The following is a 24,952-nucleotide window of genomic DNA, read 5'->3' as shown; positions in this document are numbered from 1 at the left end:
TTATGTATGAATGCAGCATAAGTGCTCGAGTTGACTGCCTGAACTAGCTCGCAGGCTTCGCCCCATTAGTGTCAAGATTGGGAAGTCACATAGTAATAAATGTAAATGTATTATTACCTCACTGAATTAGTAATTTCTGCAGCAGCTCACTTTTCTCTGCAACACCATCTATAATTTGGTCACTATCCAGCATCTTCAAAACATCTGGTTGAGTAGCCATGAGCATAAAGGACTCCAGGTTCTGTTGAGAGAGCGAGCTCCTGAGCCTGTTTTTGATGAATTTTAGTGTTGAAAAGCTTTGCTCGCATGCTACCTGTGTGACAGACAGGGTAAGCAGGAACCTGTATGCAAGGCCAATGATGTGGTATGCATCTGTCAGGAGGTTGTACTGCTTAAGGATACGGTAGCAACACAATGGGCAGTCCTTGCAAGATGAGCACTTTTTATATACCATCTCCGCTTCATCTTCAGCATCCTCTGGCCCAGCCTCTGTTGTCTTGGTTGTGTATTCCTCAAATACAGATGTCTTCAACCTATTCCACTGTCCTGCCAGACTGATGAGCTCACTCTGTAATTTGGCCACCGTTGCTCTGTCATCAAATGGCAGCAAGCACTTGCTTAATTCTTGGAGTGCTGCCTCTGGGAAACCACCGGCATAAGATGTTACCTGGCTGAATCTTTTTGGGTCCAGAAGTGCCAAATCAGCATACAAAGTGCCATTTTTGAGGAAGCGCTGGTGCATGCTTCCTGTGACTGTGTCCATGATTTGATTATGGACATCAATCTTGTATGATCTTTCAGCATCAGTCACAGCCTCATCCTTGGACATCTCTCCAGTAGAGATGTTAAGATTCACCGATTCGCATCGGTGCACCGGCATAAACGTTCAAGATGCGAGTGCACCGGTTGAAAGAGCGCACATCGGCTACAGTTTGGGTTGAACCGGGTTGAACTCGCGATGCATCGATGGCGTAGCGTCTTTGCATCGGTAAAAAACCGATTCATTCATATAAAATCCCCTAACCTTGTCAACGCTCAGCAGAGACGATCTTTGATATTTGCTTCGCCACTACGGAGGCCGAGAGTCTCAGTTATCAACACACACGGAAGTCGAGGAGAAAGAGAAACACAGCGCACCGAAAAATACCTACAAATCAAACGTTTGGTAACACTTCGGATTGTTCAAGAAAGACGGTGTAATAGTCCTTTATGCTAGGCTATATAGTTGACCGCAGGTCATGGAGAGTAATAAGGTATCCGTAGACTTTTGTATGAGGTATCTTTATTACTTAACAGGTCTACAGCCATGATACATAGATCCGTCCTAGATGCGGGCTTGCATACACACAGTATCACTCCGCAGCCGCACCCCATCAGTAACGTCCTGATGGTATATGTGCGCGGCACAGACGGTCAACTTGAAAAATCGCTCGCAAATTGTTAACGATGCCGAGCCGATTTAAAGTACACAAGTAGTACGAGGAACTTAGCGACGCACATAAAGAGTCGACATGGGGTCTGCGGCTGAAAAGAGAAACCTCAAAGTTAGACATATGAGTTAAATCACTCAGTGAGGTGTTCTGTCAGAGAGAGTGGTGTTTAGTTTACAGCAGCCTGTGACGGCCAATAATAATTTAAATGTATTCCTCACTGTAAGCAGTTATGAAATACCTGTTTGTGAAAGGTTATTTGTATTATTTATTGTTCATATAGAACCCACCGCTTTCTGCTCACTGGTGAGTTAGCCTATGAATGAGTGTTAAGCACATCAGGCTGGCAGCTGTATGGGCATTGCTCTATGGTAGCTGTTATTTGCACATTGTTAATCATGAGCAATGCATCCTTACATTGTTTAACTGTGAGGTGTTATACAATTGTACTCTGGAGAGCTTTTAAAGGTAAAAAAATAAACGGCATGATGGGATGTGCAGTACCAAATATGTAAAGCACTTTTTTGTTAATGTATGATTTGCTGCATATAAGGAATAAAACAAAAATCCTCTGTCGTACCAAATTGAAGTATCATTATTTTTGCATCGTGTTGAATCGCATCGTATCGCACCGAATCGCATAATGTTGAATCAAATCGTATCGAACTGTATCGCAACAGGGGTGAATCGTATCGCATCGCCTGGTGTTTCAAATGTATCGTTAATGTATCGTATCGTGGCAACGTATCGAGATGCGCATCGCATCGGCCTCAGTGATGGAGATGCACATCCCTACTCTCCAGGCATGGTTTTCTTCTTTCTACCCCGTTTCTGTGGCAGAGCGGCCTCAACCTCCAGCTCAGTCTCCTCACTCTGCTCCTCTGTTGGATTGTTGGCCCACTGGACGAATGTGGCGGCCGCCGTCTTGACTTTCTCGAAGTCTCTGGTCATATCTTTCAGCTGTGTTTCTGCAGCCACAATCATCCGATGAGCTGTCAGGATGTCCATTCCACTTTTCTGAAGGTATTTTGAGACTGGTGAGGTGACCTGGAAAATTCTCAGGAAGATCTGAGCTGTAAGTATTGTTTCATACCTCAGAAGCTGGGTGATGTATCCACGTGCATTGACCCGTGCAGTGGCGTTGATGGTCTGTCCATGTTGAATGGCGGAGAGGGTATGAAGGACATCAACATACAGGGCATTATCTGGCTTTCCAAAAGAGCCAAATACCTTAGTCACAGCAACGTCTTTGGTACAACAGCGTGTCTCTCCAATCGGGGCGAGACGTCTGTGTCTTGGGTCTTTGCTCTCCTTCTCCCAGATGTTCATCCTCTGGTAGGACTCTCTGATGAAGACAGCGATGTTGTTCAACAGGGAAAAAAGAGACCCACTTGCCAATACACATTGTGTTGTGTCTGCCAGGACGAGGTTCAGGACGTGTGCGTAGCACCATACATGGACATGGGTGGGGGACATTTTGGCGAGCAGTGCAGAGAAGCCTTTATATTGGCCTTGCATATTGGAGGCCCCATCGGTGGAATTTCCAATACACTGCCTCACATCCAGTTTCATGGTCTCCAGTACTTCATTCACAACAAGTTGTGCAAAGTACTGCCCAGTGGATGCCTCACATTTAATCACAGCGACAAGTCGCTCATGAACAATGTCTGTCACATATCGCATGACAACAGAGCACTGATCTTGGGCTGTGATGTCCTGTGTGGTGTCAATCTGGATAGAATACATGCCAGATTCCCGGACTTCAGTGGCGATGGTGGCCTTCATTAGGCGTTGGATGGTGGTGATGATGTAGTTGATGGTTGTTTTGGATAGGAGAGTGACAAGGGAACCTCTACCTTGTCTTAAACCAGACTGGTGTATTTGCTTGCTCTTTTCTATACAGAGAGTGAGGTGTTCCTTGAGACACACATCATATTTTCCCAGCAAAACAATCATCTCTAAAAAGTTACCATGATCAATGGTGTCATCATCTAGTGTATATAATGCCTCCGCCTGCGTGCCCCTGTAGCTCAAACCACTTTGACCAATGAGCTTCAACACATCTATGATGCGCTCCAACACTTGACGCTTCCTGCGGACTTCCTCTCTGTGACGTGACATCTGAGGTCCCATGAGAAGGTCCTGAATTGTGTTTTTTGAGAATCTGAGGAAATATGCCTCAGCGCAACCTCTGTGAGCATGGCTCTGCTCATGCTCCTCGACTCTCTGATGTATGTGTGTGAAGTTGGTCATGCCAGTGATGAAGGAGTTGCTATCTCTAGGATTAGCAAAAGCCATACAAAGGGAGCAGAAGAGTACTTCTCTGGCTTCACTGTATGATAGCCATTTCCTGTTTGTGCCGTCTTTGCAAAAAAAAGCCCTCTGCACTACAGCCTTGTCTGCCTTCTGCTGGGGGTGAAAACGGAAGAATAGGTCTAATGTGCCTGACATCGGCCTGGTGAAATAATCAACTGGGGTGGCACTGACATCCTGGCCTTGACTAACTCTGTCAGTGTCAGCAGCAGGATCATCTTCAGCCTACATAAATGATTAGTATTGATTAGTATGTTATGTTATTATGTTACCACCATGTTATTATTATGTATGTAAACCAAGTAAAGTCTTAAAGACAGTAACAGGCTAATTTCCACCAGACAGTAACTTTAGTTGCAGGTTGACAAATAATGGACCCTTTATTATTTGTAGTATTAATAAGGTAACCTAACGTCTAAGCTAACCAAACAAAAGACAGTATAAGCAATCATAGTAATCTCATTGATTCACCAGCCCAAGTCAAGTGGCTATAATGTTCAAATAGATTACCGTTGTCAATGAGTGAAGCAAATCTACCAGCAGCTTGCATATTTCACCAGAATTTGGTCAGTGAATGGTGTTAATTTTACCCTGTCCCTGTGAACACACAATGTACTGTAGGCAATAGGCTAGCTAGCTAATGCATTAGCTGTCCCTGTGAACACACAATGTACTGTAGGCAATAGCCTAGCTAGCTAGAAATAGGCTAGCTAGCTAATATTACCTCATCTGCTACATTAAAAAGCAAGCTAGCATTAGCCAAATGAGGATTTTCACTTTCAGCATCAATCAGAACATTAACTTACCATCATATCACTGCTGGTACTGGGCTCTAGATGCCGCTGTGCTGTGTCAGTTTCATTGCTGGACTTACTGCCACTGGGAATGGCCGCTGTGTCGGCTAACGTTACATCAGCTTCTCCGGTGGTGGTTGTACTACAACTAGAACCAGCTGCAGGACCAAACGAAAAGTCTGTAATGTTTTTTGATTTTGCTGAACCTTCCTCAAGTGCTTTCATTTTTGTATCCCTAAGTTTTTGTGCACCTCCTTTACGCTTTGGAGCTTGTTTATCCATCAGTAACTCACTCCTGATCTTTCACTGTGCAGTGACAGCCGCTCCGGGCCTGATGGGGAGTGGCCGGCCCGGAACGCTTACAAATGTGGGCACTTACAAATGTGGGCCGGTAGGATTTAGTTAAGCAAAAAAAAAAAGGGAGTGGCCGGTATACTTACAAATGTGGGCTGGTAGGATTTAGGCAAACATTTTTATTTTTTTAAATAATTTTTTTTTAATTAAATTATTTATTGTTTTGGCCCTCCGGCCCATGCACAGCACCGGCCCACCGGGGAAACTCCCGGTATTCCCGATGGCCAGTCCGCCCCTGCAGTGAACTACTATAAAGTTCAAACATTTATTTCATTTACCAAACTAAAGTAACCAAACAGTCCCTGAGCTGACTGAGCCTAAATCCCTAAAACGTTGCTGAAAGGTAGAGTGTAGAGTAGACTATACGCATTACACTGTTACACACCTACTATACAGTATAGGCTACAATAGTGACTGTACAGTCAGAGTGTACTGTACAGTCTGTACACCATGTATTTTCTACAACTCTACATGTGTACATTATACAGTACATACTACATACATAGTGATGTACATACATACTGTTAGAAATTCAAATCAATGTTGATATGGCGTAATTTTGATTTAAATACACTATTTAATTTAAATCAGTTTTATTCTGAAAAAACTGGAAGTTCAAACTATTAACTTAATACTTTTATTCAGAAAATTCTTCACTTCCGGTTAGCATTAGCATGTGGCGAAATGCTAAGTTTTCAAACCGTGAATCGAAGGTGAAATGACATGTGATGTTGTACACTGAGCACACTGGGATTAGCTCTCATTTATTGACGCTGAATAACGTTTATCAGGGAATGTTTAAATAACCACAGACACCAGAATATACGTAAGTGCTAGTTTTTTTGCGAGTCCAAGTACCGGTTCCCGACGTTCCGGTTTTAACCGGACTTGAACCGAAACTTTTTACAAGTCCAGTACCGGTTCGGCGTACCGGTACGCAGCACTAGTTGTGTATATGATATGTCAATACACCTTAGAAAATCTTGAAATCTTGAAAGGGATGTGCAAAATAGTCATTATATACAGTCTTTAATTAACTATTAGTAGAGAATAACGAGTAATGAATATACTTTATAGGGATCCTATTAATATCTAATAATAAAAATAATGAAATTCAATAACATGCTTTAACCACTAGGTGTCCCTTTATATCAGCTGTGCACCTTTATGGTGCAAATACATCCTATCTACCAATTGGATCAAATATAAAAGTCAGCCGAATTAGTGTTGATACTGCAAGGAGACGTATTGTGTGAAAATAAATGTAAGATGTTGTTTAATGGTTGATATATTTATGATCCACGTCACGTTTTCAGTTCCTCATGTTTGTCTAGAAGTCTTCTCATCAGGGCTCTATAAATACAGAACTACGGCAGATGTTATATTTAATGCAGTCGAACCGTGTATTACAATGCCGTTATGTGATGACTTTCAAAGAGCAAAGCAAGCACACTCGGAATAAAGTATTATTATTATTTTTTTTAAATGTTTTCGGTCTGTTTCCGGTATTTGTTAATGACGATGTGATGTGAGATGTGAGACTGGAATTGCACAGGGGAAAATAACGTATCTTTAGATGCGGATTTTGTTAAACTAATATGTTTGCGCTGTGGACCAACACTATAGGCTACATTGACGGGGAATGGGGTAGCAATAAATATAACACCATTAAACAGTTACACAACATAACAGAAATAATATCGATAGCAGCGTCCCTAGCAACCACCTTGGTAACAATGAAAACGTTCTATGGACGCAATTTCCTGAAGTAATCTTCGTAATAACCAGTACTCGAGTTGAGGGGGGATGAGGAGGGATGGCATCCCCCCTGAAATAAAAACGGTCAAAATCATCCCCCTTCTAAAACTGCCATCCCCCCTTTCCATCCCTTATGTAATTTTATCAATGAACGGGGCACTGGTATTACTGCTATTTCAACATTAATTTTGCGCATTTTGAGTAAAATACTGTGGGCGAGTGAGCACGCACACACGCAATGACATTTTTACCAAGTCACTGACGCTATGCTATGCGAGTGCCCTAGAGGGCGCCAGAGCGCCGTGATGCGCCTGTTTGATCGATGCCAGAAGCGCAGGTAACGGTCATCACAATGGCCAAGCGACCAGGAGGACAACGCGATCTGAGGGACTTCATATTTAAAAATACTAAAAATAACATTTCAGGTAAGTCAAGAGTCAGTAATCTTAGTCATTACTCATTACTTTAGTCACCAAAGGTGGAATCTATGGACATAAGCAGCAATAACAACTTAGTTTGGAGTTTAGCTACGTTTTTCTCTCATGTTAGCTAGCTGGTCAGACTCAAAACTGTTGATGAAATGATACCACCAGCACCAGAAGAGCTGAAACCCCTCCTTCAAGCAGTGAACACTCTGGTCATCTCCACAGCTGATTGTGAACGTGGGTTTAGTCAGATGAACATTTTAACCACAACTAGAAGCTCCCTAGAGGTAAAAAGCATGTCAGCCTTGCTTTTCATCAAGTGTGTTGGCCCTCCACTGAACAAGTTCAGACCAGAGGTATATGTCAAGACTTGGCTTCAAAGCCATTGCTTAGCTAACAATCCGAAAGCAAGAGCCAGAAAAATTGAGACCAAAAAGCATGATTATGAAAATCTTTGGACACTTCTATGAGATGGGGGAGAGTGGAGTAGGCAGCCATTGACAACATTGGTCCTAGTTTGTATTATCTGTATAATCTTTTAATATATTTTCATATTTCATATTTTTTTTCATATGTTAAAAAAAGTAACATTGGGAATGTTAACATAAAATATTTGTATTTGAACTGCAATAAAATGATGACAGATCAATATTTTTCTAATTTTTTTCCACACATTTTTCATTAAGTGTTTAATTTACATAATGATTTAATTAATTACGATACAAATGTAACCCTTTCGATACCAGTTTTGATCGTATACCAGTTACTGCTTTTTTGAAAAAATACACTATAATTCAATATTCTAAAAACTATTTTGACTTTATTATTAGTATAATCAGTTGATCCATCTGAATAATAAATGAGGGACTGTTAACCTACAAGATTTGTACCATAGACTTCCATTATAACCACATTTTGTTATCCCCTCCCCCCCTTTCAATTAAAGTGAAAAAAAGATTTTGCACTAATTGTCCTCTGCATTTGACCCTAAATGTTAGTGGTGCCATGGCAGCCCGGGGACCGACTCTAATTCTGAGGTGCCTTGGTCAAGAGCAATGAAAGGAGTATCTGAACATCCATAACATGCATGTTGTTTTAGGAGTATAATAATTATCTTTATGCTGGTTTGTCTCCCACCCTCTGCGGGTTATCAGCACAAATTATGTCCCCATATGATAAAATCCACCATCCCCCCTGATTTTTTTTACAACTTGAGTACTGGTAATAACTAGCAAACTAAAGATCATGTATATCCACTGCACACATAATCTGAAATAACAACTCATATTTCTCGCATCAAATGACATCAAAACGCATTTTAATGGCCAAACTAACTTTAAAATAGGCATTTTCCACCAAGAATAAAACGAAGTTCGGCCATGTTTTCTTTTTCTGCAGGGAGAAATGTGAAGATCACGTGACATAGACGCCAGCCATTGGAATGAATGGTGAAAAAAAACGGGGTTTGTCAAACAGAGCACATGGTGTAGTCCATACGATAGCTGGGGATTCTGGGTAGTGTAGTGTCTTCTGCCATCCTTTACTCCGAAAAAATATTTGTTTCTCCGAATCGAAGGGGAAAAATACAAAAGCATTGCACACAATTCAAACCAATCAATGTTGTGTAATTAACAAGGATAATCTGGTGTTTTTTAGTCGATGAGTAGTGCAGATATCACTGTAAAATCAATCGACAGTAAGAGGAATACTTACTTCCGGGTGTACAATTCTCCGTTATCCAATGGGAATGGACGCTCACATTGCCTTTAAGGGCAGCCGACACAAACGAATGCCGTGCTTCCATGAGCGTCAAATCCCGCCGCAGATGGGAATACATTGCAATCAGTTGAAAGCTATTTGAGTCCTTTTATGACGCTGAAGGAGCCTACTGGACGCCACGGACACTGACCAAACGTCGCTCCTGGACGATTATGGAGTGTGTTGGTGAAGCGTATCAGACCAAGTCTCTCACATGTCTCACCCGAAAGCAAGGGCCTCTGGCCAGTATGCACAATCTCAAAGTCCAGTCTGTGCGTCTTACCACTAATGACGCATTGTGTGCTGTACACACCTAATGAGCTCATCCACTCACTGTTGTATAGTTTTAATCTGGTGAGACTCTTCAGAAGAGGTGTTCTTGGCGCCAGTCTCGTCTTGTCCTTGATGCTCATCACATTGCAAGTGGCTCCAGAGTCGAGCTGGCACCTCTGAACCCCACTTTGCAGTGGCAGGTTGACAAACTCGACTTTTTACCTCGAGTGTTCACAGCCCCCACGCTCTCCGCTGTGTACACGTCTCTCTCATCGCTGTCCTCCAGTTCCCCTGGCAACGGGTCATCCACAGCATTCAACTGGCATGCCTGCTGGCCTCTTTTCATGCATACTTTTGCAAAATGGTTAGCAGTGCCACACGAGCGGCACGATTTACCAAAAGCAGGGCACAGGTCCCGCCCACGCTTGTGCCGTGTGCCACAGTACTTGCATTCGCCAGCGTCTCTCATGCTCTGTGGTTGTGCAGATGTGTTGGTGGACTCGGATGGCCTGCTGGCAGACCTCCGTCCATATCGCTGTCCCTGTGTGGCATTAATACTGTCCCCAGGTCCAGAGCTGCCCAGTGACATGGTTTTTAACTTGCTGTCCATGACCTCGGCTGCACGGCAAATTTGAATGGCCTCGTCCAATTTAAGGTCCTTTTCCCTTAGTAAGCGACGTCTAGCACCCTCGTCAGTTATCCCGAGAACAAGCCTGTCCCTTATGAGTTAATCTTTTATAGCTCCTTATTCACAAGAGGCAGCCTTTTCCCTCAGCCTGGTAGCAAACACATCCAAGAGCTCTCCATCCTCTTGTTTAAGGTTGCCAAAAACGTACCTCTCAAAGATTACGTTCTTTGCGGGTGTGAAGTATTGCTCCAGTGCCACGAGTATAGCACCCGCATCTTTTTGTTGGTCCGCGGTGAGTCCCAGGTTGTGTTTGTAAACATGTCGGCAGTCGTTCCCCATTAGCCTCCTGAGCGCAGCTGCTTGTACCGGCTTTACTTTCTCGCTGAGCCCGGTCGCAAGCAGATAATCCTCAAATTCTGCTCGAAAGCTCACCCACCGTGGATGTCCCCCGCCATCTTCATAGGCTCCGGAGGTGGGATGCTGGATGCCATTGTTCCAACGTGACGCTAATGCTAACAGGCTAACTGAAACTGCTAAACCTCACCAAAACAAATAAACGCACTCTGTCTCAGCGACGGACAGTAGCATGCAATCCACAGCTGGGTCCTATTTGAGCTTCTGACACCATGTTTGTAGATGTATGTGCATTAATAAACAAGGCAAGTCAGGCTGTGTCTCAACGCCGTGTATTCACATTGAGCAGGCAATCATACAACGGAGGTATATTACATGAGGCAGTCAGGCAGATATATATAACACAGGCACAATACGTCCACAGGGTGGAGCTGCAACCTAGCCTAAACCACCCTGTAACACCTACTCTCTAGCAGGGACTGAAAGGGGGGTAAAAAGGTTCTCATGAACTAATTTTAGTACCGGCTCTTTTTGGTGTGAACGCGACAAAAGAGTTCTCATGAACTAAGTTCTCATGAACCTTTGTGGGAAAAGTACTGCGGTGTGAATGCGCCTAAGGATTTAATTTAACCGACCTGAGACGGGGCCTGACTCTGAACCTTGACGTAAAGAGAGGAGCCAGTTACCGGCCTCCTTACCCTGAAGCGGGTGGTCAAAAACTCGAAGCATCTCGGTCTCAAACATGCCCGGCGCCGTGGGAGGGCCAGGGAGGGCCAGGCCCTCCCATTTGACATTCTTGCCCTTCCCCAATAAACACGATTTTTATTATTTATAAAAAATTTTTTTTAATTTTTTTTGTTATAAATAAACTGAACTTTTATGCTACGATGTATCTGATGTCAGATAGTAACTAAAACAAAAAAATCGCAGGCTACGTCAAATAATTTCATGTGTCTGTTGTGATTTGTGATTCGTCCACATTTAGACCAATCACAGCGTCACACTCTGCCGCCTATTCTGGATTTGTTTATTGTTTATTGTGCATTCTGTAGACTCCCATTTATGTTTGAATTACACAATGGACATCAGAAATTGGCTCAAAAGGTCTAAGGATTTATTAAAACGAAATAGCGATGAAAGAACTGCAGCCGATGGTGCTGCTGGCGACCCTGCACCTGCCGTTGCAGCAGCACGCCTTAATGTCACAAGCTTGACCTCGGCAAACCCTGGGGCTGAGTTAGCGAGCCCAAGCCTTGACTCATCAAGGCGGCCGCCACCAACGCTGTCCTCCGAGGCACAGCTCCTTGTGCCCTTACCATCACCACCTGCGTTGCCACACCCTGTACCACACCCGCCAGCATCCTCCTCCTCCGTGCCGGTGCCTCCACTACAGACGCTATCTTGCAGAATATCAACAGGTACTATTGGGCCAGCAACCGCTCAAAGACCAACAGCCCCAGATGATCTTGGGGTTAATAAACCCAACCAGGTGAAACTGGATCGTTATCCAGGGAGATTGTTTTCAGGAAAGAAGCCACTTTTGCCGCTGCATGGTACAACAACAGACCATGGCTTGAATATTCGTTAAAAGCAGACGCAGCCTTTTGTTTCCCCTGTAGACACTTTAAAGTAAATACGTCTTCATCTGATGCGGCTTTTACTGTCAAAGGTTTTTTGCCACTGGAAACACGCATTACAGACTGATAAAGGACTGCTAAGACATGCCGCATCAAAAGAACACATTTCACGTGAGAGTTTGCGGAGAGAGAGACAGATACGCGAGGAAACAAATAAGGAAATTAGTACTTTGGTGCAGATCAGCTGGCACGGAGCCGTTATTACGTTTATTTCTATGTTGCCCTTTATTTGTGTATGTATTTGTGATAAGTGTGCGTCTTTGCGCAATGCTGTTGGCCTTGCTGTTTGATATATATATATATATATGTGACGGTGTTGTGTGCCCTCCCATGAAAATCATATGCCCTCCCTTTAGATTTGTTCTGGCGCCGGGTCTGGTCTCAAACACAAGAAAAGAGTTACAGATAGCTGAATTACCCTTGGCTATGGTCACCGCCCACGCAGACGCCTTACCAGATAACAAACTCATAATGAAAGCTATCCTAGTTCTGTCAGAGAGGAGTACGTTAAAGGCTGCTGATCAAAAACTAGGGAGCACTGGTGAAGAAACTGACTGCATGTCCCTGAATCACCTGAATACCTCACAGGGGTGGGGATGAATGGTTCACGGATAGTGGTGCAGTGACGCGTCCTAAAACCCGGAAGTAAGCTGCGCATGGGTTCCCTTGACAAAAAAGCAATGGGATTTCTCCATAGGATTTTGGAAAATAGCTCGAGATAAGGTCTGTGGAAAACAAACCTGTTTGATAAATGCACGTTTTGTTCAGCCGGATAATATCCACATGTCTACCCTACTTTTATAATTTTCTAATCATAAATCTAATCGATAGATTTATGATCGATAGATGCAGGGACGTGCACAGGTACGGGCTAATGTTGCCCGGGCAACGGCCCGTTTGGCCTTTTTGGCTGACCTGCCCCCCTGGAGAGAGCGAGAGTTTGTTTTTCTTTTTTCTGTTGTGGCCGAATCAACATGATAATCCCACAATTAGTATTGTAGCGTCTCGCTGCGGGAAACACACTAGGCTTGTTTGAGACAAGCGAGACCTGCGCAGACCTGCGCAATTTCGATCAACGTCTTGCTTGTGCGTTGCATGATGGTTAGTCATTTTGTCCGACTTGCTCTGGAGGCTCGCGTACATGAGACGTTGAAATCTCGCGGGACAAAGACGCCCGCAGCCTTGAGAGCGAGGCGCGGCGAGGCGGCGCAGTTCCTCTCCACGGGCTGCGGAAGCGAAATGCTTGATGGGAAACGACTCGCTGGTATCTCGAGCTGAGCGCTCATTGGTGGTTTTTACCCCGTGCTGCTGATGAAACTCTCCAATTGGCTCGGTAAAAGTTTGTTGTTGTTTTGTGTCAGTTTTACGTCGCCACTTCCATTCACATTTTTCATCATTGTTCCACAATATTTATCATCATTAAATTAATATCCATATATTTTATACTATACTTGCACTGCTTACCGTTTTCATACTTTATATATCTTAGCATATTCATACTGCTCTCAGGCTGCTGTGTATATCTAGTGTATTCATACCCCTCACTGTTGTAGAGTTATATTTGTATTTATTCATGTTAGCAAACTATGGATAAGCTTAAAATGAGAATAATTTGGGTAAAACTGTGAGCTGCATTTGGGGCCTGTTGACATGTGTTTTTGAGGACAAAGGAAGATGGGGGAAGGGGAGAGCATGTCCTGATTTGCATTCAACTTAGATCTAGCTGCAGTGTTTGTGAGGTTAAGAGAGGTCCCTTGGGTTTCTCTGGTGGTTATCAACAGTAGCAGTTAAGTGAATACTGTTCAAACAATACCTGTGTTTGTGTTTTATATTGATTTCTCTGTTTTATCCTTTCATAAATGTAAGGACTACAAATGGCTATAAACATTCTGGGCTGGTTGGAGTAAACAGGGTTTTATTGCCCTGTGGGGGAGGTGTAGGTATGCAGGCCTTGAGACCTTTTGTTGGAAAGTGAGCCTGTTTGGTTTCCTGCTGCGTTTCCTGCTGCGTTGCGTCTCCCAATGAGATGACCTGAAGAGATGACCAGCTGACCTAACACCAAACCCCTCCTTCTTACTCTGGTATATATCCGGTGGATCCCTGGCGTTCGGCCTCTTCTTCACATGCTGCCCTCGGGTGAAAGTAGCTCTGCAGTATGCGGACTAGAGCAGGAGTAAGCCGGCATTACTCCTTAAGCATTGCAATATAACTGTAATATATCATGTTGTATTGTAATGATTGTATTGCATTGTCATATTGCCATTAAAGTAGATTATTGTTAACGGTTACTTTGTAGATATGGATTCCTTCCTGTATTATAACCAGCTTCATAGGAACGCGCGGAGATTTGAAAAGCGGACCAGTTATCCCTCCAAATCTCTAACAAAATGGTGACCCGACGTCTATAACGAAGCGGAGGAAGAATTCAGACGCTTTCAAACATCTCAGACAATCAGCAGGACTCTGCAACTTTGCAAATAAGGTAAGCAGACGATGAAAGTCGCCTGTCTGTAATTGGATACGCTAAAACTTTAGGATTGTCTGTAGGCGTTTCACAGTGTTTTTATAGTTTAAATGGAATATACAATGCATATTTTACTATGTTAGGAAAGTTATATACAAAACGTAAACGTGGATCGACAGGTAGACGAAAGTCCTGCGTGACGTGAAATAGAGCAGTTTGGCGCGGATCTGCAGGTGTTTATTCCTGAGTGGCGTAGAAATGGTGCAGTTTGTGTGAATGCGAGGTTTGAATCCTGCACGGCAAAACCTGAAAACTCGATATATCAGATCGAGTCGCCGTTTAAAACTGGGGTTTAAATAACAGACCAATGCTAAAAGCTTAAAGCCAGAGGTCTGTTATATATTAAACCAAGGTAGAGCGTTTCCCTTTGTCTGGAAACTTCTGCTGCTGCCATCTAGTGGCTGAAAGGGGGTATCACACCCTTGAAACTTCTGCTGCTGCCATCTAGTGGCTGAAAGGGGGTATCACACCCTTGAAACTTATGCGAGCTTAGAGTTTAATCATTACATTGCTGGCCGGTATTGTTTGGTAAACTGGTACAAAACAATAAGGGATTGAACATTTTTTACAACGACAGCACCAGGAGATGAGTAAACTCAAGAATCTGTAGAGTGTAAATACATTGTGCAAAACACATTTTACACTCGAACTGTTTGCAAATGTAGACAATATAAATAAATGTTCAGAAAGAAGACATAGGCCTACACTTGATTCAAATTTCATTACTGTGATCCGATTGGTGTGCTCTGCAGGTTTACTATTGTTCGAAGTAACAGTGGGATTTAAAATGAGAGAAGATATGGAGATGTTCTTTCATAGTGTGTGGAATATGTGATGCTGGAAACATGTAAGTATTTCAGAGTTGTGTTGGGTAAATATGTAACAATGGATGAAACAATTTTTGGAGTTAGTTTTTGTAATATCATAAGTAGACATTAATTATGTTGTTTAGATGGCATTTAACAACTAAGACAGATAGTATGATTAGAAAGAGACAGAGTGGAAAGGGTTGGATTTATTTAACATCAGTGTGCTAGACTTCTTATAGGTAATGTGTACCGAGACCTGGACTCCCCCTCTGAGTTAGAAAGGCTTTGATCCCGACCCTCCAAGCAGACAACGAGACCTAACCCAACAGGAGACTCCTCCTTCTCCATCGTACAGACAGAGAACCAGAGCTGAACCAACAACAACAACAAGACTACATCAAGACTGCAGCCAGAACTATCTCCACCTGTGGCATCCAGAACCAAACCAGCATGCTGACATACAGAGAGATACTCTCATCGGTCCCTCAAACAGGACATGAAGTTCCAAACTGCGCCGCGAGATTTGGCACAATAGACATGAGAGCAGAATCCGCCCTCCATAAAAACAGCAGAGAGACTGTAAAGGAGGAGTGCAACAACAGTGGCATGATGGGGCTGCAGATGTGACTGGGCCAATGGCGGCCTACAAAAGTTACAGCGGATGGATTCAACAGCTGATGGACTGAAGGGAAGACAGAATCAGAGGAGTTGGCAGGGTCGATTAGAAGTGAGGAGGCCGGGGTCACGGCTTGAGAAAACCAGGGGAGGAGGAAAGGAGAACGGGAATGAGTGAGTTACACATAAACACACTTATTCACGAAACGCACATTTAAATAACTTGAATTAACTTCATAAAGACAGAAAGATTTATTAATCATTTGATAAATTAAAAATAGCAGTAAAGAGGAAACTATTAAAGTAAGATGATAATCATCCTAAAACACACTGACAGAGTAGAACCATATTCTTCAATATTTTCATCATGTTAACAATTCATTCTTTAAGACATTTTTATTCACGTGTGAATAAAGTAGTGATCTCATTGGTTACAATATTGATCACCATTATAAGGATAGTTTTAGGAACCACTCTATAGGACAAATCTTTGTTTGTATTAATGGCTAGTGCCAAGCCACATATTAAATTCCAATCTAAAGTGTTGATTTCACCATTGTGGCATAGTTATTACCAGACTTCGGTTTTAAATCCTTGATAAAGGAGGGAGTAATTGTTGCATGTTCGGACACCCAAGGTTCCACACACTGCTAAAGAGTTTAACATCGTTTTTTAAGTAGACCAGAATTATAATGAGCTATGAAATGCAGAGCGACACAGATCCTAGTAATGTTTTGACTCAAGATAATAGTTATTGTACACAAGTTTCTGAAATAGATCATTAGACATTTTAATTAGTAGTGGTACTCGAAGGAAGTGAGTTTTGTACCAAGTTTCAGGAAAAGTGGGAGGCGGAAGTCCCAATGACAAGTGAGAATCATCTTGAAAATCATAGTTGAAATCGTGACATATTTTTGTAGACAAAGGATACTGGCCTATGCTGAAATGTCAAAGTCTCTGCAGAGCACGACACATGGCCAAAAAAGACGGAGACCAACTGACCTTTGACCCTGACCGACAGTGTAACTTGACAAGGCACTGTGGATGACTGACTCTGGGGTGTACCTGACCAAACTTGACATGACAACCAGACAGTGTGAGTGTGAATGAATGCCGGCATGTGATCAGTGTAACTGCATGATTCTAAAACAATAACTAACCAAGCATGTTTTTGGACTAACATATTATTTTGGAGCTCCAAGGGAAACGAGAGGTTTCCTAAAAATTCCACAAAAAGAGGAAACCGCACATGTGATATTTTCCTATCACATGAGTTGGCGGTTGGCAAATGTAAAACTACAATCTGAAGATTCTGTTTCTTTTAGGCCTGAAGGACGGAGAGGAACACTTCTTTTCACTGAAGTGTTTACTGTGGAAATAATGATAATAATGTTCGTTATGTTCCTAACCAATTACCTGACAGTTTTTGTTCCCCTCCCATTACAGGCTTTTGTTACACATGATTTCATGTGTAAAAGGGGGGAGTGAGTATAATGTATAAATGTCAACATGGCTGTAAAATTCACAATTTACATTTTTTAAGGATTGAGCATTGAATGTAATTAACCTGCTCCATATCTGGGGATAAGATACTGTTTGATGAATGTTGAGATGTTTCTAAATATTGATTTGAATTATAGCAGGTAACAAAGAAGCAGTGGCCAAGGGGCTACTGTGAAACCGAAGAAGTTGACCTGTGATAATGAGACAATTTTGTAATATTAACAGACATTAGAGTAACTGAGGTTTGAAATATAGAAAGAACATATTACAGTTAAGTTAAGCTAAAACATAGTAATGTAATGAGACAGAATTTAATTTAGACAACATCATGTAACTAGCCTGGTAAAGAAGTAAAAGCCATAGACTTTATTGTTTAGGTCATTATAGGGATATACATTTCATCTAAATTTATAATAGAAAGACATTTGATGACAGGTTGTTGGAATTCTGTATTCATTTTTTCAGCGTGATAATATCTAAGCACTGACAGGTAAAAGCAGTATCACCAGGAAATCATTCACTTTGTTAGCATCGTGATTTTGGTTGTTTTTGAATCCATAACATTAGTGTGTTTCTTTACCAGAAACATTAGCAGTTCATATTATGTTTGGATTTTAAATAGGATTTCATTTAAAAATAAACACAGATGCTTGTCAGAAATTCAGAGCTATTGAAATATGTTATTTAGTTTACCTAAAGATGTTGAGGTTCTTATTTAGTTGGCACAGTCCAAGTATTAAGATTCTGAAGCTGTACTGGCAGATAGGAGGTCTACAATTAATTTGGAAAACCTGTTCACAGACGGCTGTTGTTTCAAGACACCCCACCAACAGGCTCCAAGCGGGTCAAAACAGCTGAGCGTAGGCTTGAGGGAGTTGTATCAGATTTCTCCACACAGGTCACCGGCGCCAAAAGGGGGACCCGAGAAGCACGAGGACAAAGTGGCTCAACCCCAGGCTCTCCGACCCCGACCGAGTGACCCAGCGGACCTCTTATGCCGTCTGCCTGGGAGAAAAGGGGGACAGCTCGTACCACGGGAGCCAGTGTGCGGCGGAGAAACCACCTGCTAGGACCAGGGGACGACATCAGGACGGACGTGGCCCTGGCAGACGTGGACTACTCGGAAGCAGCAGACTGGAGGAGCAGGACCCTGGAGACATCCTTACAGCAGACGACCCGGGAGGCATCATCAGCGGGCCGGAGAAGGAGGACCCTGGAGACATCTCTACAGCATCGACCCGGAAGCCGCCATCAGCGGGCCGGAGGACGAGGAGGAGGAAGACATCTCTCTAGCAGGCAGCCCAGAAGCTGCTGTCAGCAGATTGGGAGACAAAGACACGGCAAGCCAGGACGGCGCAGCAGAGGAGTCTACTTCGCTCTGATCAGTTCTACCCGTGAAGGGAAAGCTGCATCTCCCCCTCCCTATTAGCTGTCCTTGTGGGCTATTCCTCCGAGGGGGGGGGGGGGGGTGATGATTCTAGCACTCAGCTACCCCCTCATGGTTCCTTCACTGCCATGGAAAGTGGTGTTCTGTCTCCATGAAGGTTTCAAGTACTCTAAATACCAGCTTCGGATGGATTTACGGACACAGTAGAAAAGAATGACCGTGGGTATATTTCAAAATGCCTTGTCTAAGTTTATCTCTGGAGAAGGAGATAAAAAGGGGGATTTGTAGAGTTATATTTGTATTTATTCATGTTAGCAAACTATGGATAAGCTTAAAATGAGAATAATTTGGGTAAAACTGTGAGCTGCATTTGGGGCCTGTTGACATGTGTTTTTGAGGACAAAGGAAGATGGGGGAAGGGGAGAGCATGTCCTGATTTGCATTCAACTTAGATCTAGCTGCAGTGTTTGTGAGGTTAAGAGAGGTCCCTTGGGTTTCTCTGGTGGTTATCAACAGTAGCAGTTAAGTGAATACTGTTCAAACAATACCTGTGTTTGTGTTTTATATTGATTTCTCTGTTTTATCCTTTCATAAATGTAAGGACTACAAATGGCTATAAACATTCTGGGCTGGTTGGAGTAAACAGGGTTTTATTGCCCTGTGGGGGAGGTGTAGGTATGCAGGCCTTGAGACCTTTTGTTGGAAAGTGAGCCTGTTTGGTTTCCTGCTGCGTTTCCTGCTGCGTTGCGTCTCCCAATGAGATGACCTGAAGAGATGACCAGCTGACCTAACACCAAACCCCTCCTTCTTACTCTGGTATATATCCGGTGGATCCCTGGCGTTCGGCCTCTTCTTCACATGCTGCCCTCGGGTGAAAGTAGCTCTGTAGTATGCGGACTAGAGCAGGAGTAAGCCGGCATTACTCCTTAAGCATTGCAATATAACTGTAATATATCATGTTGTATTGTAATGATTGTATTGCATTGTCATATTGCCATTAAAGTAGATTATTGTTAACGGTTACTTTGTAGCTATGGATTCCTTCCTGTATTATAACCAGCTTCATAGGAACGCGCGGAGATTTGAAAAGCGGACCAGTTATCCCTCCAAATCTCCAACACTGTTTATTCATCATTCAATTCATTCTATATTTTATTCTGTAGATTGTGTACATTACTTTTCACTTTACTGCTTGTTGCACCTGGTTAGAAGCTAAACTGCATTTCGTTGTCTCAGTACCTGTAATATGGGCAATAACAATAAAGTTGAATCTAATCTTGAGCAGGAACAAATGTATTTACTTAGTACATATCTGACATTAACGATTAAACACATGTGTGCATTCTTTATAAATGCAAACCGAGTCAAGCCGACTCCGGAGGTGGCGGTATGCACCTTAAAGTTGTTTGCAATCCGCCAAAAAACCGAGAGAAGAAGAAGAAGAAGAAGACCTTGCCGACTCCGAGCTGTCCGACTTCAGGCGAGCTTTTTGAGACCTCCCCCGGCTGCGATCGGCTATTCTCGTCTACTTTCGAGGCGAGCCGCAACGCGTCTCAAACAAGCCTACTTTGTCATCTGCCGGTGCGTTAAAGACCACCTCAGTGTCGGATTTTGGAAACTTGATTTTGATGGCAGTTAGGGTTAGGGTAAGGTTATAAGGGACAAACCGGGGGACTTTACTTCCTCTTGATACCGTCGGTTATTTACAAAAAACACCTAAATATAGCCTACTTGTTGTTATTGTGCTTCTGTCTTTCTGTATCTTTTCATCTGTGAACTCCCTCAACGGGGCCGCTCGCTTTCTTTTCTTGATCGCCCTCTCACGGGTGAACAGTTCAATGTCCCGCTTCATTGTAGGAATTCTGCCATGTCTCTACCACTTTAGTTTGACCATCTCTGTTACTAAGTTATGGAATACTAAATAAGTAATTAGATACCTTACCGTTACTGCGCTCATAAAGAATGATGGGAATAAGAATAATGCGTATTGAACTGGTTTCATTAATTAGTGAGTTTATTTAAGTTAGAGGCCCTATTTTATCAGTATGTCTGGACTGCACAGCAGTTACAATGGTCAAACTACATTAGAACAGAATTGTCCCCATTTTGTCTTTAATAGTTACTAACATTAGATATTTTAATGAGATATGGACCGCAAAACCATTTTTTCCCCTGGTTTTCATTTTTAAAATCAAGTCACAGAATGCAAGTAGTCGCCTTAGCTTATTTTGTTATGAGATGTGAATTACTGTTCAATTTAGTTGATGTAATAATCGTTTGGTTTCTTTATTTTCAAAAGGTCTTGTGTTTTTTTTCGGGGGGAGGCCCTTTTTACAGTTTAGAGCAATAGCCCCTCCAAATGTCTGTGCACGTCCCTGGATAGATGTATGATGAGCATACATTTGTTCATGATGGCTCATGTCAGTGATAGTGATGACATCGTTGCGAAATTATTAACCGAGTCATTTTCAAGATTAAGTTACAATGATAAATTAGAGTGGCAAAGGATCAGCTGCATGACCCCGACATCAAGTTACCTACTTCATCCAAAAGGACAGGAGGATCAAATCAATCAAAATCAAGTTTTATTTATATAGCACATTTATAAACGATTTTTGGTCGAGCCAAAGTGCTGTACATATAATAAAAGTAGCCTACAGTAGAGACACTTTACAGAGCTTACAACAGCACAGATTGTTCAGAATATCAGTATGAGAAAAACTACACCCTCTATCCTTAGGATGGACTTTGTGTTTAAGTGATTTGATCATCAAAGGTAGGCCTAAGTCATTTTCAATGTGGGCCGCCGTGCCGACTTAATTCATTTGTAATTGTTACTTGGCTGTGGGTGCCCTGTCATGATAGGTGTTTATATAAATGGTGTTGTTTTGTGTGGTAGAGGGTCGCTGTCATTGATGCGTTTTGCACCCCGGGCCGTTGTTTTGATATTCCGCTGAAGCATGGGCGTAATTTCCACTGGGGACAGGGGGGGCATGTCCCCCCCACTTTTCAAAATCCCATTTGCGTCCCCCCCACTTTTCAAATGCGGTTTTTTTTTTACGCAAGTGGTCATCGTCACGGAGGAGCGTCTGTGTGTGTGTGGCACGAGCGCATTTTGTGTGAGATAGAGAGACAGTGACAGAGAGAGAGACAGAGAGAGAGAGTTACGGGGGTTGTTGTTAGCATCTGGTGCTAGCTCGGAGCTAACGGAGATTAGAAGCTGTTGCAACAATATGGAGAGGGAGAGTCCTCTCCTGTCGGACTGAGAGAGATAACGTCAGCTCAGTGAGCTAAAGGACTCTCTGAGTGATTAGATTGTAAACTTTAGTCTAAGTTATCTCAGTGGGTCTCAAAGGGAATGGTCATACACGTAAACAAATATCTCCATCTATTTAATATAGGCCTAGTTGTAAAAAACAAGTTAAGAAATCATCCCAATGTGTACTATAGGTCAGTAAAAAAATCTAAAACACAGTTTAAAAGGGGAGTGATTAGTAAAATATGCATTACTAAAAAGAAAGAATGCAGACTAGGTAAGATAAAGATAGGAGAGGGGAGTTTATCAAATATGTGTTATTGGTTGTGAGCATATTCTAATGGTTTTTTGATTATTGAAATAGCTATACAGTTCTGTTTCATGAGTGTTGAGAGCTGTATCCATAAATCTCTTAAATTAATTCGGGAACATGTTTAATTGCGGAGGACCCCCTGTTTTGTGTCCCCCCCACTTCTCAAACCAGTTACACCCTTGCGCTGAAGTATACGCTGTGACGTAATAACTCTTCTTTATTTTCGAGGGAAGAGGGGGGGGGGGTCAGAGGGCCTAGGTATAAAAGTCACGGCTCACCCCTGTACTGGTTCTAGGGCTAGGCTAAGTAAAAGTAAGTAGCCATAGGATTTAAGTGAGGGATAACGTGCAGCAAGGTTGTCATTAACGAAGTAGAACACCTAGCGGAATAATCATGGATCCCGACGGCTCTTTCCTTCTCTTGTTCTCTTTTTCTTTTCTTTACGGGAGAGTTTAGCCTTCATGAATCCAACGTTTCAGCTGACGTTATATCGGCCGGACTTCTTTCTGCGGATTGATAGGACTGCACATAGTCCCTTAATCATTCTTAGCACACCTCTGCTAAGGGTCACGTGATCCTTAGCAGAGTTGTGTTAGCGAGTATTAACCTCTGAAATGTCCACATTTACCAATCAGAATTGAGTATTCATATAAACCATTAAATAATTCCTGATAAAGATGCTCAAAGAAGCTACTTCGACACAGAGAGTTGTTAAGTTATCCAACCTTTATTCACAAAACTGTACACAGTTAAACTCAAGTTATTTTTGGTGTCTTGTTTCGGCAATTAGTTATAAAATCACTTGGCAGCAGTTGAATGGCGATCTGAGGAAAGTTCGTTTTTTGGTATATGTTTCAGAAAACACAAATAGTCATGCAAATAGCACATGGATATTAATGTCCACACTATAAGGCACAATTAAACACTGAAAAACTGCCATCCATTACTGCAGATTGTATATATTTCATCACAGTACATTTGATACAAACATTCACAATCTGTGCATCATTAGATTAGCATTCATAAGAAATCATCTTGTTCATGCTAAAAGGAATAGTTGGATATTTTCCAAAGGTTTATCCTGAGGGAGGTGCCAATGATAATGCCTTTTTGTTACCAAAATATAAAAGGAGTTCATTTACCAACCCTTTTTCAACAAAAGGACATCCCCATACAACTAAACTGCATTCTCAATTTAGTTTTTCAAGGGAATTTCAGCTAGTCTTTAACGCTTTATTGTTTATCAGATATAAATAACAGTTGAGAACTTTCACTGTAGACCAAAGTTAACTCATTTAGAGACAGATAGGTAGACTGACCAGTAAAAGCATCATTAGAGCTGTGGGCTAGCATGTACGCGCTAGCATTAGCTTTTAGCATTCACTGTTAGCATACGCTCATTTTACAATATTCGTATTTGGTAATAGGCATATCTTACTCCAGACATGAAAACACCGTTGGTAATATCTATTGGCATGGCAATGACAAAATGTTTGTTATATTTTCACCTAAAAATTGTCACATCATTTGTATAAAGGCAGAGTGCATTCAAAATGCATTCCTAGCAACACAGATGGTACAAATGACCAAATTCATAAAAATGCAATGACCCTGGTTATCTCTCCATTCTGTAAAATGCATGATCCTAACATGGATCTTGAATATAACCTTGTATAATATTTTTGGCAACAAATTATTAAAGCATTATTATTCTTACTTGTGAATTTAAACGATCAAACAGATGTTTTTTTCCTCATGTACCCAAGAATGGTTGTGTTTCATACTGAAAGAAGCCACTGTGCACTGCAGGATACATAAAGTTCTCTCGCGATGAGCACAGCTCAGATTATACTTCCAGTAGTTACAGAGACATAGAGAACATTTTGAGAATATTATATTGACCGGCTCATTATACAACAGTCACTCTAATGGTTAAACTGCAGATTGTTTGTATTGCATTGCTTTCACTCAAATTTGAGTGTAATTGAAATGTTTTCTTAAATATAGTTTTCCTTTTTCATGTTCAAAACATACCATTTAAAAACACACTTTTCCAGATTATTTGAAAAACAAAAATAATGTGCACAAATAACAATTAAATATGTGATATTATACAACCTTTTCATGTTTATTTATGGGTATGTTTATATAATTCATAAATCTTAATATTGTAGCAAGTGTTTTGACATTCTTACCTGACAGATATTTGCACTATGCAGATTGACTTGCAGATTGGTAAAATACGCCTATTATTTATTATGTCTTCAAAGTCTTTTGTACAGTTAATGTACCTGGATCAAATGCCAGAATAATACGATAATGCACATGTTTCTTTATGATATTTATGATATAGCAGTGAGTTACTGGCATGTGTTGTAGATCTGGATTTGTTTGTTGATGTCGGTGAGGATAGCTTTCATCTTGTCCTCCAGGCCATCCAGCTGACGAGCTTTCCCCTCCAGCCTCCTCTGGTTCTCCTCGTAGCTTTTCTCAAGCTCTGCGGGACGCAATAAGGTTAGATATGGTTACACAGTGGGTCATTAACAGAATTTGGTGCTACTGTAAGCCATTCTCAACTCGTTTTACTTGATCTGGGCATTTGTTAAGATACTGTTAATCACTAAATCCTTTAAAAAGAACCAGGGAATGCTTAGGCTCGTCTTGAACTGTTCAAGTGGCCTCCTATCAATTATTTCAATTAAATTCATCAGGCTTTGTTAGCATGATGTACTGTATACTCCCAACGCCTAAATACAAGTATGAAGGAAAACAAATGTTCATAAAACACAGTGAATAACACATTTATAAAAAAAAAAAAAGT

At 42.0% G+C, this 24,952-nt stretch overlaps 2 protein-coding genes across 2 annotated transcripts in view; both read right to left on the bottom strand.

Moving 5' to 3' along the window:
* Nucleotides 1-2,222: 2,222 nt before the first annotated feature.
* Nucleotides 2,223-10,224, bottom strand: LOC117547701. Its single transcript, XM_034218480.1, has 4 exons — nucleotides 10,170-10,224; nucleotides 9,328-9,723; nucleotides 4,550-4,695; nucleotides 2,223-3,968 (listed from the first exon to the last, which is right to left on the bottom strand). The coding sequence occupies exons 1-4, from the start codon at nucleotides 10,222-10,224 to the stop codon at nucleotides 2,223-2,225; spliced, it is 2,343 nt and encodes a 780-aa protein (XP_034074371.1).
* A 12,614-nt stretch (nucleotides 10,225-22,838) lies between these two features.
* The window catches only part of lamb2 (laminin, beta 2 (laminin S)), a 70,003-nt gene continuing 67,889 nt past the window's right edge, over nucleotides 22,839-24,952 (bottom strand). The window contains exon 35 of the mRNA XM_034218493.1: nucleotides 22,839-24,628. Coding sequence (XP_034074384.1) covers nucleotides 24,492-24,628 — 137 coding nt within the window. The 3' untranslated portion in view covers nucleotides 22,839-24,491. The remainder of the gene's footprint in view (nucleotides 24,629-24,952) is intronic.

The sequence above is a fragment of the Gymnodraco acuticeps genome, unplaced genomic scaffold (assembly GCF_902827175.1).
Source record: "Gymnodraco acuticeps unplaced genomic scaffold, fGymAcu1.1, whole genome shotgun sequence".
Lineage (NCBI taxonomy): Eukaryota > Metazoa > Chordata > Actinopteri > Perciformes > Bathydraconidae > Gymnodraco > Gymnodraco acuticeps.
The sequence above is the reverse complement of the archived record's forward strand: the minus strand, read 5'-3'. Positions and strand labels throughout refer to the sequence as shown.

Bases quoted from the DNA above. Each gene is read 5' to 3' on its own strand.
- LOC117547701 (XM_034218480.1), bottom strand. From the start codon at position 10,224: ATGGCATCCAGCATCCCACCTCCGGAGCCTATGAAGATGGCGGGGGAC. The intron at 9,724-10,169 runs GTGGGTGAGCTT...TTTGCCGTGCAG, and splicing joins GATGGCGGGGGACATCCACG to CCGAGGTCATGGACAGCAAG. The intron at 3,969-4,549 runs GTAAGTTAATGT...TCATTTATGTAG, and splicing joins GTACCAGCAGTGATATGATG to GCTGAAGATGATCCTGCTGC.